At 36.7% G+C, this 15,525-nt stretch overlaps 2 protein-coding genes and 1 pseudogene across 2 annotated transcripts; 2 read left to right on the forward strand and 1 right to left on the reverse strand.

The window, feature by feature from the left end:
* The first annotated feature begins 1,793 nt into the window (after positions 1-1,793).
* On the forward strand, positions 1,794-2,738 carry LOC102874553 (olfactory receptor 51I2-like). The gene has a single exon (XM_006885660.1). It carries the CDS (start codon positions 1,794-1,796, stop codon positions 2,736-2,738), a length of 945 nt encoding a protein of 314 aa, XP_006885722.1.
* Positions 2,739-11,461: 8,723 nt separating this feature from the next.
* Positions 11,462-12,409, reverse strand: LOC102874952 (olfactory receptor 51Q1-like). The gene has a single exon (XM_006885661.1). It carries the CDS (start codon positions 12,407-12,409, stop codon positions 11,462-11,464), a length of 948 nt encoding a protein of 315 aa, XP_006885723.1.
* A 2,429-nt stretch (positions 12,410-14,838) lies between these two features.
* Positions 14,839-15,525, forward strand: part of LOC102875366 — a 2,682-nt pseudogene continuing 1,995 nt past the window's right edge.

Below are 15,525 nucleotides of genomic sequence, written 5' to 3' on the forward strand. Positions count from 1 at the left end.
CTCCTTTGCCATTTCTGTTATCTAAATGTGTTCTGTTGTACATAGGGTTTTCAGAGGCCTGCTATTTCAGAAGTGTTGACATTGTGTACAACAGAACACAATGTCTCACATAGTAGGAGAGGTTATTCCTTGGACATCATACTTGGGAAAGTGGAGGGAGATTAAAGGAAAGAAAGACTCTCAACCCTCAGGTGGGTTGACACAATTATTTTAACAATGAGTTTGAATGTGCCAGAGATTGGAGGAAGCCACAAGACATGAAGAGAATGTCACAGCATAGGACAGGTTTCAGATTAGTTGTTCATAGTGTCACTATAAGTTATACTCAACTCGATGGAACCTAACAACAACAGACAACAATAAGGAGTGAGTGGGGAAACATAAAGAAAACATTCAACTAATATTCAAACTAAAGTCTTTAGATTTCATTTGTGGAACTCTAAATCACTGTACATAAATATTAATGATCTCAGTTTTTTTCTGATAGCCAAAGAGGTGAATCATATTATACTTACTTCCAAGTTCCAGGTCAAAAAAATATAACAATAATAAAAACATTGTATCAGATTATAAATAAACTTTATATTTCTCAAGTGTAAACAAACCCTTATCTACTTAAGCATGGTTTATTTGATTCAGGTCTGATTTATTTCAAACTTTCTGCTTTTAATATTTTTTTTTACTTTTCATTTCATACTGGTTTATTTACAAAGTTTGAATATATTGTTTTTCACACCAGATCTTTCCCACTTCCTTCACCTTCTACCCTCTCCCCATTCTTAATTTTTAATTTATGCTGTTTCTAATAAAGATTAGGAAGTTTCAAATATCCCTTTTACATGTAAAATGGTAGGATTCAGGAACACAGGAATAGGTGGAAAGAAAAGAATGCCAATGGTAGGTCTTGTTGTCATTGTTAGGTGGCATTGAGTTGAATACAAGTCATTGTGACCCTGTGAACAAAAGATCCGAACTCTGTTCTATTCTGCACCATCCTTATACTTCTGACACACAAGAACCCATTGCAGCAGTCACCGTGTCAATCCACCTGGTTGAGAGTTTTCCTTTCCTTCACAGACCCTACACCCTTGCCAATATCATGTAACTCTCCAAGGAACAGCATCTCCTAGCAACATGCCCAGAGTATGTGAGATGAAACCTTATCACTCTTGTCTTCAAAGAGCACTCTGACTGCATCCTTTCCAAGACATAACTGTTTGTTCTCTTAGCTTTCCATGGGATGTTCAATGCTCTTCTCCAAAACCACAGATGGTGGGTCTTACGAATTCTTATTTTTTTTTAATACAATTTTTGTTTTATACTGGTTTTCTTACAAAGTTCATATACATTGTTTTCACACCAGATCTTTCCCATTTTCTTTACCCATCCCTCCCTCCACCCATCACATTGTGCAACCCAATGATTAACCTTCACCTGTCTTTATCTCTCTATCTCTCCTCCCCTCCTTGGATCCTCATTCACCTTCTGCAATAATGGTCTTATACAGTATTTGTCTTTATGGGACTGAGTTAGTTCATTTGACATAATGTTCTTCTGTCTCTTCCAAGTTAGATAGTAATTTACAAAATTCTTGCTCCTGTGCTGTATAGTATTTCACTGTGTGAATGCACCATAATTTCTTTTATTTCTAGTGAGAACAATGACTTCAGTTCCTAACTCTTCATCTCACCTCCCTCCTTCAGCCTTTGGCAGGAATCTGAAGGCAAAGAGTGCTAACTTCAGTTTGTTTCTTTTGAAATGGCAGGTGAAGATTGGCCACTGTTACGGGTGACATGGGACCTAAAAGAAATGCAAGTCTTCATCTCTTACCTTTTTTTCTGACTGGTATACCAGGACTGGAAGCTCAACACGGCTGGCTCTCTATCCCCTTCTTTGTCATGTACATCATAGCCATTGTGGGCAACAGCCTAATCATGGCAGCAGTGCAGGCAAACCATGCCCTACATGAACCCATGTATCTGTTCCTTTCCATGTTGGCCATTACTGAGGTAGGTGTCTCAGTATCTACACTGCCCACCGTCATGGGCATCCTTTGGTTTGATGCCCGACAGGTTGACTTTGATGGCTGCTTGGCCCAGATGTTCTTCATTCATACCTTCTCCTGCATGGAGTCAGGGGTCCTGCTGGCCATGAGTTATGACCGGTTTGTAGCCATCTACAGCCCTTTGCGATATACAGCTATACTGACCCTGCCTCGGATTATTTCTATGGGATTAGGCATTACACTGAAAAGTGTGGCACTCATGGCCCCCCTTCCAGTTCTTTTGAGGCACTTGCCATATTGCCACACTAATGTCCTCTCTCACTCCTACTGCCTGCACTCAGACCTGATTCAGCTGCCTTGTACTGATACTAAACTCAATAGCATCCTGGGGTTAGCCATTGTCCTGGCCACTTTTGGACTGGACTCACTGCTCATTGTGGTCTCCTATGTGCTAATTCTTTACACAGTATTGGGCATTGCCTCTGGGGAAGGAAGGCGAAAAGCCCTCAACACGTGTGTGTCACATATATGTGCAGTACTTGTGTACTACGTGCCCATGATTGGTGTATCTGTGATGCATCGTGTTGCCAAACATGCCTCACCCATGGCCCATACACTCATGTCTAGTGTCTACCTCTTTGTGCCTCCTGTACTAAACCCCATCATCTACAGTGTTAAGACCCAACCAATCAGAAAGGGAATAGTTGCCTTGTTCTCTCACAAGAGGGAATGACCCTGAATCATCCCAAGGAAAAGAGACTTTCAGTTAATCCAAAAATCTGATGGTGCTTCTCTTTGGGCATAACTCTACACTAGACTTTCTCAGAAGAGAGAGAGAGATGAAGAATTCAGTGTTGCCTGAGGCTTAAATATGTATCACAAGGGTTCTCTTTTCAGGTCAAGTTTTATCATCATATGTAGATCTTTGTATGCACCGTTATGCGTGTTTTTCCTCCTTAGCCAGATAAGATAACCTTGAGGGCAGAAATCAGGAATATTCCTTTTCCTTATTCCCCTAAAACTTCTAGCAAAAATCCTGACCAATAAAATTAGTAGTAAAGGCTTAAGACTTAATTATACTTGAATTTAAATAAACACATTTTTATTTTTATGCTGCAGATTGGGGTTAAGAATAATCCTCTTTTAAAAAAAAGAATAATACCCTAATAAAGATTATGCTGGCATATGCATAATGTCAGCGTACCTGCTGCTGGCTCCACATAATCATTGTTTACATTCATTTCCCTCAACATCATTATGAAGAGTGCCCCTTTCTTATTTTTAGAAATGTCCTTATTTAGCAATAAATTATTTGCTAGACTTACAAAACAATATCTTGTTCTAAACTTAGAGATTCCCAAATTTATGTACTGAAAGGTTCTGAGGAAGAGAAACAACTGACTTAAATGGTCCTCATTCAGACATAAAATATGAGCACACTAAAAAAAAAATCCCAGGGTTCCAATTCATAGTTTGTAAGAGATGATTATTCTTATTCAGAATGAGATTCCTGACTTTGACGACCATTTTCTTCTCTAACTCAATTAGATATTGTACTTCTTTCCAAAAGTTCTGAGATAATGCATTTTTTCTTCTGTTAGACACTATTTGATTAATTTCCTATCATAAATACTGCAAAAATATGGATTAAAAATAAAATATATTTACATTTGATTTAAAAAATGTATTAGAAATAAAGAATTGCTTCCAAAGTGTGTGCTGCTTTGAATTATTTTTATACTTATTACACAACAGAAAGATTAGGTGGCCTATTGGGTAGGGAGTTGCACTAACTACCCAAAAACAGGAGCTTGGAATCCACCAGCTGCTCTATAGTTGAAAAATGGGCAAATTCCTCTAGGGTTATTTACAATCTCTGGGAAAAAAAGCTGTCAGGTCAGCTATGAGTGGATTTGGACCTGACAGCTATGCAGGAGAGAGTGCAATTGATAAAAATCAGAATAATATATTGTACATAAAAAGTAAAATTTCATTGGAAAGATACCTTTTTGTTTCTGATTACTTAGTATAAACAAAGTTCATATACGTTGTTTTTCACACTGGATCTTTCCTATTTCCTTAACCCACCCTACTCCCTGCACCCAGAAAATTGTGTGATCCTATGATCCTATCCTCACCCCTCTGCTCCCACCCTCCCCCTTAGATCCTCATATACATTTTGCTAGTTATCTATTTCTACAAGGACAAATACTATATAAAATCATTACTGGGAAGATATCTTTTAATGAGATAGAAGAGGCAGTTTTTTGATCTGAAAATGAAGGGTGTTTGTTTGTTTTACTAAAAGAATGAGGCAGTGTTTGGTATCATATCTTTTTATTCCTATCTTCTCTTTTGTGTGAAGCTCTGGTGGCTGGGTAGTAAGAAGTTGCACTACCAACCCACAGGCATATGATTTAAATTCATCAGTTCCTCCATGAGAGGAAGGCAGTATCCTTCTGTGTTATTTATAGTTTCTGAAACTGGTTAGCTGTGAGTGGTTTCAGGTTTGTTGTTACATAACAATAAAAACTTCCTGTAAATGTAGGTACTGAGGAATTTACATAAAATTCCTGTAAACGTAGGTACTGAGGAATTTACATAAATAAGTAGGAAGGTGAAACTGAAATAGTTTTTTCATAGCCTGGTACCAGTCTTTTTCATTCTTTTTGGAAGTAAATGACAAGATAAACAAAACATAAAGTACATTATGATATATTTAAAAGGCTGCATATCTTTTTATTAAGTTTTAAAAATTTGTTCATTATTGCACATTCTCTAAAAGGCTGCATATCTCTAATAGTTTGAATCCACTAGCAGCTCCACAGGAGAAAGAAAAGCAGATTCCTCTCATTAAAATTTAAATACTTCAAATTCTGATGGAGGGTTACTATGAGTTACTTTAAGGCAGTAAGTTTGTTTAGCATTCTGTTTTTTTAAAAAATAAATCTTTAAATAAATCTTTTAGCTCAAAAAGGAACTAATAGCCATTTACTTTATAGTCTCAATTTCTAGCCATCATTATTCTCTATGGCAGAAATTTGGAGGCGTATTCCTTGCAAACAGGAACTAGACAAGGGCACTCTTCAGTACACTTATATTCAGTATTGTATTGGAAGTCCTGGTCAGAGCAATAAGACAAGATGAAAAAAGAAACAGAATTGAAATTTTCAAAGAGGAAATAGAATGTTTTCTATTTGTAGAGAGTATGAACCTATATACAGACTCAGGTTCCTATACTGGAAATTTCTCCCTCTGCATACACAGAGGGAGAAAGCTTTCCTCTAAAGCTAGAGTCCTGGATTTTTACTTCAAATCTCCATAATAGATTGAGAAGAGATTGAAGTTATTAATAATTTCAGCTTACTCTTCTCCACAATCAACACTCTTAGCACCAGCAGTCAGGAAATCAAAAGACTAATTTCACTGGAAAAATCGTCTGTCAGAGACCTCTCCAGAGTATTGAGAAGCAACGATGTCAGCCTAGAGACTAAGGTACACCTCATCCAGACCATCATCTTCCCAATTACTTGCTATGTATCAGAAAGCTGGACAATGACTAAGGATGATAGAAGAATTGATAGCAGAGTTGTGATGCCATAGAAATATTGAACCAGCAAGAAATCAAATAAGTCTGTCTTGGAGAGGGTAAGACCAAATTTCTCCTTGGAGATTAGGATTTTGAAGCTCTGTTTCACATACTTTGGGCATGTGGCCAGGAGGGACTAGTCCTTGGAGAAGGACATCATGCTCAGAAGAGTGGAGGGAGAGCACAGGATTAATACAATAACTTGGGCAATTGGGGTAGGTGTGTCATGGTCAGTGAGACTGGCTCAGGACAGGGCAGGTGTCAGAGCTGTAGTACATAGGGTCACTATGAATCTCAGACAAATTAACAGCACGTAACAACAACATTGAAACGGTACTTATGCTTTTAACTTTGTTTAAAAATTTTATTTTATTCATCTTTTTAGTGTTTTTATCAATAAAGGGTATTGGATTTTGCCAAATGCCATTTTTGTATCAGTTGTTATATTAATGAGATTCTTTTCCTTTACTTTGTGTTCTGGACTTAATATGAAATCATCATTGCATAACCAATATTAATTCCTCTTGATTATTATGCATGATTGTTTTTAAATGATGTTGCATTCTATTTGCTAGGATGTTTTGGAGAATTTTTACATCCATGTTTATGAGAGATAACTCACTCATTGACTTTGAGTCAAAACAAGTCATAATAGACATTCATGTAGATCTTCAGTGGCTGTAAACCACGTGGGAAGAGATTTCCCATCTTTTTCCTATAGAAAAAGTTGCAGTGCAACTCGCTACAGACTAGTTCATCAGTAGTTGTCAGGTGCTGTTGAGTCGGGTACGGCTCATAGATACTCTGTGAGCAACAGATCTGAACCCTGCCTCATCCTGTGATATCCTCATCATCTCTGATTTGAGCTTATTGCTATAGTCACTATGTCAGTCTATCTTTTCAACAGTCTTCTTCTCTTTTGCTGACTTTGAATTTTCAAGCATGATGTCCTTCTTCAAGAAATAGCCTGTCCTAACAACATGCCCAAAATATGTGAGAAAAAGTTTTGTCATTTTTGCGTCCAAGGAGCACTCTGGCTGCACTTAGGCAACATCATAATAGATGGATGGAGAAAGATTGAAGTTGTCAATGATTTAATCTTTCTTGGATCCTCATTTAACACTTGGTACAAGTAGTCAAGATATCAGGAGACATTGCATTGGGCAAGTCAAGGACCTCTCCAAATTACTGAGGAGTAATGATATCAGTTTGAAGACTAAGGTGTACCTGATTCAGGCCATGGCCTTTTCAATAATTTTCTATGCATCTGAAATCCGGACAATGAATAAGGATTACAGAGGAAGAAGAGTTGACGACTTTCAGCGTGATGTCGGAGACACTTGCTGAATATCCCATGAAAAGTCCAGGGGAGCTCCCCTTTATGAGGGATATGGTTCTAGAGTTTTCTTTTTTAGTGCTGTCTTTGCCTGGTATTGGTATCAGGATTACACTTGATTCATAGAATTACTTTGAGGATATTCCATATATTTTTTCCTATATTTTGAAATACTTTGATAGAATTGGTGTCTCTGTATATTTTGTAAAATTCCCTGGTGAAGCCATTAGGATATTTTTGATTTATGATTTCCTTTTTAGTCTTAAAGGTTTATTCAACTTGTATTCTCTTGTATATTTTTATGTTTGGGAAGGTTTCTGGATGATACATGTTAATTTCAGGTTTTTTGTTTACTATTGTTGATTATCTTTCTGAAGAACACGCTAGTGTTTCTTATGTCTCTTACAAGTTTGGTTAAGTTTTTAAATATCCTCTTAAATTATCTTTTGCTAAAAATATACTAATTTCATCATATGTTAGAGTCCAATTTGGTGGATATGTAAAATCTTCATTGGCAATTTTTATCTTTCAGAGTTTTATATATGGCATCGTATTGCCTCCTTGCTTGCATAGAATAGGGCAAGGGCAGATCTGTGGCTCACAGCGCTGCTATGAATGATAGTGGATTTGATGATACCTACTCACTTCTCACTGTTTTAAAGCAGAACCATTTCACCAAAAGAGTTGGAAGATCCTCAGACAGATAGATTGACAGTGACTACAGCAATGGGCTCGAGTGTATCTGAAATGATGAGGATGGCACAGGATAGCACAGGGTTCAAATCTGTTGTTCATAGGGTCTCTATGAATAGTACTTGAGTTGAGGGTACCTAGCAACACCACCACCACCACCACCACATTAGTATGTTATTTGTTGTTGTCAAATCAGCTCCAACTTATGGTAACTTTATGCATAACAATGAAACATTGCCTGTTCTTGTACCATTTTCATGATCATTGATATGGTTGGACCCATTGTTGCTGCTCTTAATTCCATCTATCTCCTTGTTTTCTTTGGTTTTATGTATATGCAATTATGCATTACGTATCCTCTTAGGTGTAGGCATATTTTTCCTCTCCAAGAATTCCTTATGTATTTATCTTTGTCAAAAAATTTTTTTCCCCTTAGGTTAAAGTAGAGTAATGGTGCAAGTTTTTCACATATCTTCAAAAGAAAGAAAACAAAACCCAAGTGTTCCCTCTTTACTTACACACAGTGAAGGTAGTACAGTCCATTTATAAGAATACTCATACTCAAAATTCACTACTTAGAGACAGTTTAACTCATAGTGACTCCCCATCACCTTTTAAAAATTGGCTTTAATACAGTAATTTATATCATTTCATTCATTTGCATTGTGTTTCATAAAATTTCTCATATTGAACATCTTTCATACAATCTCTCATATACATTTTATCCCATATATTACCATTGATCTATGCATATAATTCCACCACCTTAAAAGTCCCCAATGAATGTTTCCCATTCCCTCCCCCTCCCCCACTCAGCCACTAAACTCTATTATCCTAGTGATTTCCCCCTTTTCCCTTCCCCTTTTGAGCATTTATACACATGTTACTCTTGTGGGCTAGTGGCTAGAAGCTATGCTGCAATGCTGAAGGCACGTGATTTGAGTTCACCAGCTGTTCCTCAGGAGAAGAATGAGCAATCTCTTCCCATGCAATTAACTGCTTCTGAAAACCTACTGGAAGGTCATCTATGGGTTGGCTCCCAATCAATGGTATGATATACACCACCACTAACAACTACTAATTATCCTTCTATTCTTTATAGTAATGGTCTTATGCAATATTTTTCTGCATAATGTTCTATAGACTTTCCCATGTTATATAGTATTTTATGCAATTGTTGTTCCTTAGTGCTGCATAGTATTCCATTGTGTGATTTTTACCATAGAGAGCTCTGGTGGCCTAGTGGCAAGAAACTGCACTGCAATCCTAAAGGCACACGGTTCAAATCCACTAGCTACTCTGAAGGAGAAGGATGTTCAGTCTTCTCCTGTGCAATTAACTACCTCTAAAACCCACTGGAGGGCTATCTTTGGTTGGTTCCAAGTTGATAGTAGTCAACCACCACCACCACCACCACCATGTATGGTATGTTCTATGGATGTTTTTTCTCAGATCCATCTGTAGCAATTTTTAAATCTGTAATTACTATAGGGGTAGGGGGAGGAACTGCCTATGTTTCTTCCACAAAGCTGCCAGTGGATTTAAACTGCCTGAGACTCTAAGCCTTTTGGTTAGCAGCACAATACACTAGCGACTATGCCATCAGAGGTAGCTAGACATTTGAAGAGGGGATGGAGGGGTCATAGATCATCGGAATTTATTGCCTTTTGAAGCAAAGGGATCTGTTATAAATGGGAGGAAATATATGTAAAAGTTTAAAAAACAAACCAGATTATGCATGGTTTTAAGAACAAAAGGATAATTATTTCTATAAGATGATTGCTCTAACCTTTTCAGTAGTCGCATGAATGAATTAGAAGTGGATATTTAAATCCAGAATCAGTAGCAGAATGGGAAGGAAAAAAGAAAACTTATAAATCTCCTTTGGTTTGATCAGAACTTTATGAGCTGACTTGAATAAAAAGAAACCTCATGCGGCCCAATTTTCTTTTTAATATGTAGAATTTCCATATCTATGTAAGATATAAATGAAAAAAAGATCATTAGGAAAATCTGTGTGTGTGTATGTGTGTGCACACGGCAAGGAGTCGGGGAGGGGGAGGTGGAAATTATTGCTTATATTAAGCCCTAACTAGGTAAAGTGTATCTGAAAATAGTAAATAATAAAATTTAAGGGATATTTCTTCGGCTCTAAGGTCCTCCCTCTGTGGTTCTTTCTGGAACAGGTGTTTTAAAATTTTTTTTCCTAATGTATGAGTGTCAAATATTTTTATTTTTCCTCTTTTTATTATTCAATTGATTCATACTTACTTTCCTCCCTTCCCCTCCCTCCCAATTCCCCTTATAAGACCACCACTAATTGTCATACATATGGTTTCTAATTGTCCATTGCTTTCAGAATATCCTTCTTTTCACTAATTCCAGTGCAATATAAAGCAATTTATTATCTATTCATTCTTTTCCATGCTCTTCACCTCAGTCTAAATCCCATCTTTATAATAATGGGTTTATGCAGTTGTTGTTAAAATATTTTTAAATAAAGAAGTCCACAAAATCTACCTGCACCAAAATAAGATTAAAACTAAAATTTAAAATCTCTCAAATTAAAAAGATCTCATTCTAAGTTGTTTCTAAAGACTAAGACCGAAAAATCTGCAGTAGAAGAAATAAAAGTAGATCTTATGTTATATATTTAAAATAAGCTATGTTAATAAATGCTCTTATAAATATTATTAAAGATTTTCAATATCTTATAAATAAATGAAAAAAAGTTATGGTCAGTCTTCAAACACACATCATCTTCCTAGTAATGGTGACAGTTTATTGAAAAAATGTATAACTTAAAAACAATTGCACCTTTGTTTTTCTCTGATATTATCTCAGTCTAGAAGATAATGTTAGGATAGCATTTTCTTTTATGGACATGTTGTTGTTGTGTGCTATCGAGTCGCTTGTGACTCATAGCGACCCTGTGTACAACAGCCCTAAACTCTGTTCTGTCCTGTGCCAATTGCACTGTTTCTGATACTCCCATTCCGATTACCCCAGTCACTGAATCAATCCACCTCATAGAGGGCCTTACCCTCCTGCGCTGTCCCTCCACCCTCCCAAGCATGATGTCCTTCTCCAAGGACCGATCTCTCCTTACAACATGTCCGAAGTAGCTTAGATGGAGCCTCAGAGTCCTTGACTCCAAGGAGCCACCCAGTTTAACCCTTTCCAGGATGAATCTATTTGTTTTCCTAGCAGTCCATGGTACCCTCAATACTCTTCTCCAGCACTACAGCTCAAAGGCATCCATTCTCCTTCTATCCTCCTTGGTCATTGTCCAACTCTCTGATGCATAACAAGTGATTGCAAAGACCATGGCCTGTATCAGATGCACCTTAGTCTCCAGAGAGACACCATTGCTCTTCAGTCCTTTGGAGAGGTCCCTAACAGCAGACTTTCCCATGGCAACGTGCCTTTTAATTTCCTGGCTACTGGTGCCAAGAGTGTTGACTGTGGACATAGTTGTCTTATTTTCTTATTGAAAATATAATAATTTGAAGTATCACTATATTTTACTCTTGTTCCATTTGTTACATAAGTCACAATCATTTTCATAAATAAATGAGTTCATATGAATGCCTGACTGACCATAGGTTAAGAATCATTTAGGGAATTTTCCTTGAAATAATAGAGTGAAATTTCAAAACTTGAAACTGTTGGAAAATTAATTGAAAAATATTCTGCTTATTATGCAATTTTTACATTTTTCTGATAATTTTCTTAATATTTTAAAAAATGTTAATTTTCATATAATCATTCAACTTTACTCTTTAATTAAGCTCATAATATTTGTTTTTTAGTAGTGTTAAAATTCATTCTCTCACATTTAATGTCTGTTTCTGTGGGAAAGGAAACGGATAATTCCCTGGCGAATTTGCTTGGTTTTAACGCTGTAAATGATAGGGTTCATCACAGGAGGTGCTAAAAGATAGATATTGGCCATGATAACATGAACCAATGGAGACGTATGCTTAGCAAAGCGGTGAGTCATTGATACGCCAACCATGGGGATATAGAGGACCAGAACAGCAAGGATGTGAGACAGACAATTATTGAAGGCACGGAGTCTCTCAACCATAGAGGTAACACTCAGTACACTTTTTAGAATCATTGCATAAGATAGCACAATGAGCACTGGGTCCAACACAATAATGAGCAACACCAGAGCAAAACCATACCAGCTATTGAGTCGGATGTCAGCACAAACCAGGCGAATCATATCCTGGTGGAGACAATAGGAATGAGAGAGAAGGTGGGAACGGCAGAAGGGTAGGCGTTTGAGTAGGAAAAGGGAGGGAAGAACAGCCAGAATACATCGGCAGAGGATAGCTAGCCCAATTTTGCCAATTGTTTCATTGGTGAGGACAGATGCATAATGGAGAGGGCGACAGATGGCCATATAGCGGTCATAGGACATGGCCAGCAGGACAGATGATTCCATGAAAGAAAATGTATGAATGAAAAATATCTGTGCAAAACAGGCTTCAAAGCTTATTTCCTGGACATTGAACCAGAGGAGCTGCATGACTGTGGGCAGGGTGGTGAGGGTAAGACCCAGGTCAGTCAAAGCTAACATGGAGAGAAATAGGTACATGGGTTGGTGGAGGGATGGCTCTGCATGAATGACACCCAGGATGGTAATGTTGCCCATGATAGAGATGGTATAGAAACAGCAGAAGGGAATGGAGATCCAGACGTGAGAGGCCTCAAATCCGGGGAAGCCAGTGAGAATAAAGAAGATAGGGTCTTGGGTGGTATTAGTAATTTGGAACATGGTAGACAAATGAGATTCCAGATTCAGGATCTAGAAAGAGAGCCGAAGATGTTAGAAAGAACTCTTCTAAATCTGTTACTGTATCTTTAACTTATTTGATTAAATACTATCCAAATAAAGATACAGACCTTTGGAAGATAATTAAGGATGGATTTAAGAACACTGTTAAATTGTATTTAAACAACCAGTTAAGATAAAGTTTTCTCCCCCATCAGAACTCAACGTAGATTGATTAAGGAAACTTTGTGTTCGTCTACTTATTCTAATTCAATTATTAGCAATCAGAAATCTGTTTTTCAATCAAATAACACTGCTAATACTGTTTTTAAAAGATTCTAGTGTCCTAAATAGAAGTCATGGCTAATATTGAATATACATTAGTTGTTTATATCCAACATCTCTTTCTAAACTATCATTTGACTTCTTTAACACTATTTTCACCTGTCTCATTTGTCCCAATTACTTGTAGTCTTTCACCATCATCTTTCTCTTTTGCCATAATAAAAAAAGTCATTGTTCATAAGGTTTTCACAGAACAATTATTTCAGAAATGATTCTACTCTTTTCACCTTCCAGCAACACTGTCATCTCTCTCTTCCCCTCACCCCTTTTTGTCTTCAGAGAAACCTCACCTGTGGTTGCTGTTGTCTGGTGCCCTCCTTACTAACTGTTACCTTTTTTCTCTTCTGGTCACAGGGGCAGATGTCTTATAACCTCTTGCAGATCTCTATGCTGAAGCCCAAGGAGGCATGGCAGGTCCCTTTAGGATGATGTGAAATGATGTTCTGAGACCTGGAGTCTCACTGGTGAGCTCTGTAAATAAAAATCTTTGTTAAATTCCAAATGGATTAAGCAGATAAAAGTAAATTAGTAGCATAGTATTTAAGATAGAAAGAAATATAAGCTTTTAAATATCTTACTGGAATATGTATAAATTTGTTATGTTGTTATCGTGTAACAGCAAGTCAGAACTAGCCTATAGCTGATCCTCCAGTGGGTTTTCAGAGGCTATTAATCACAAGGGAAGAAAAAAAAACACACCATAGAGGTAAAGACAAGTGAAAATGAACAAGAAAAACAAAATGTTTCATTATATTTTTAGAAAATTTATGAAACATGAAAGAAACCTTAAAAATATTTATCAAAATATTATGTATACTGGTGCCATCTAGTTATATCCTGCTTATGGTGATCTCACACATGCCAGAGTAGAAATAAGCTTTGTAGGCTTTCACTGATTGCTCTGTCAGAAGTGGATCCACAGGCCTTTCTTCTAAAGTGTGTTTGGGGAGACTCAAATTTCTAATCTTCTGTTATCAGCCAAATATTTGTACCACCACAGATATGCCGTAAGGCTCAAACCAAACCTGTTGCTGTTGAATTGATTCCCACTCATGGGGACCCAATAGGAGGGAGTAGAACATGTCCCATTGGGTTTCCAAGGCTGTACTATTCACGGAAGCAGATGGTCACATCTTTCTCCCATGTGTTATCTGGGACCTCAAACCACCAACTTTCTCAGTTTAAAGCCAAGCACCATAACCTCCTTGCCACCACGGATCCTTAAAATCACGTAATAGAAAGCATTAAAAATTTAAATAACAATTAAATGGGTTAGTATTTACTGATGTTAAAAGCATGACAGATTAACAGAAAATATGATGAAATTAATAAGAAAATTAAATACAATTATAAATAAGCATACAACAATGCTAATTTTTATCTAAGACTAATAATGAAAAATTAAATTACATAACCTTTCCCCCCCAGTCTTTCTAAACGGCAGAGCATGTTTTGTTCATGCTATACAGCTGAACACATAGTATTGTAGAATGAGGTATACTCTACTAATGGAAGTGCAACTCTTAAGTTCATTACAAAAAATAATATGAGTGTATATGTCAATTTAATTTATATGCTTTGGTTCAGTAATTCACTTATGATATTAAATGCTAAAGCAAGAATTAAACAAAAATAAAGTTTTATATTATATATTCTTATACAATAATCAATACTTATTTTTGATAATTAGTTTGTGAAAAGTACATGCAATCAAAATTAAATCTTTTCAACAGCTTCTATTGGCACAATTCAGTGATATTGCTTATATTCTTCAATTTGTACTTAATTATCATTATTTTCTGCATTATTTCACCATTTTTACCTTCATGTGACTTCCCTTTAAGCTTTTTATCCTGCCATTTGAATTGCCATTGTTGATTTTATTTCACATAATTTTTTAAAAATTATCTATTATTGAATATTAAAAATATTTTAAAATAGAATATTAAAAATATGTATTATTGAATATTAAAAACACAAGGTTCATTAATTAAAATATCTATTTTGGTTCAAAGAAGATATTCAGAGTTTTGGCTTAATGTTTAAATAATACCTTACAGAGTTCTTGTTTCTTCCCAGCTTTCGCCATGGCCCGAGGTCCCAATAAACATTTAAAGAGAGTTACAGGGCCTAAGCATTGTATGCTTGACAAGCTATTGGGAGTTTTTGAACTTCGCCCATCAGCGGGTCCCCAACAGCTCAGAGAATGTCTTCCTCTTATAATATTCCTCCGGGATAGGCTCAAATAGCCACTGACTGGAGTTGAGGTGAAGAAAATATGCATGCAGCGCTTCATCAGAGTGGACGCCGAGATCCGTACAGATATCACATATCCTGCTGGATTCATGGATGTTATCAGCATTTTGAAGATAAGTGGGCATTTCTGCCTCATCCATGACACCAAGGGTCATTTTGCTATTCACCGTGTTACAGAAGAGGAGGCGAAGTACAAGCTGTGCAAAGTGAGGAAGATATTTGTGGGTACCAAGGGAATCCCACACTTGGTGACTCATGATGCTCGAACAGTTCGTTACCCAGATCCGCTCATCAAGGTGAATGACACAGTAGTGATTAAGAACAGGCAAGATAACCGACTTCATCCAACTTGACAAAATTCAAACCTCGAGTTGCTATAATCAATGATGCTTTCGGCAGAATGTTAAATGATCCAGGAAGTATTAAAAGAAGATTGAAGGAATATACTGAGTCACTGTATCGAAAGGAATTGGAAGACACAGAAGAATTTCATGAAACAACATATGAGCAAGAGCCTA

Source organism: Elephantulus edwardii, unplaced genomic scaffold (genome assembly GCF_000299155.1).
Source record: "Elephantulus edwardii isolate Elephantulus edwardi_28Jun2011 unplaced genomic scaffold, EleEdw1.0 scaffold00044, whole genome shotgun sequence".
Classification (NCBI taxonomy): domain Eukaryota; kingdom Metazoa; phylum Chordata; class Mammalia; order Macroscelidea; family Macroscelididae; genus Elephantulus; species Elephantulus edwardii.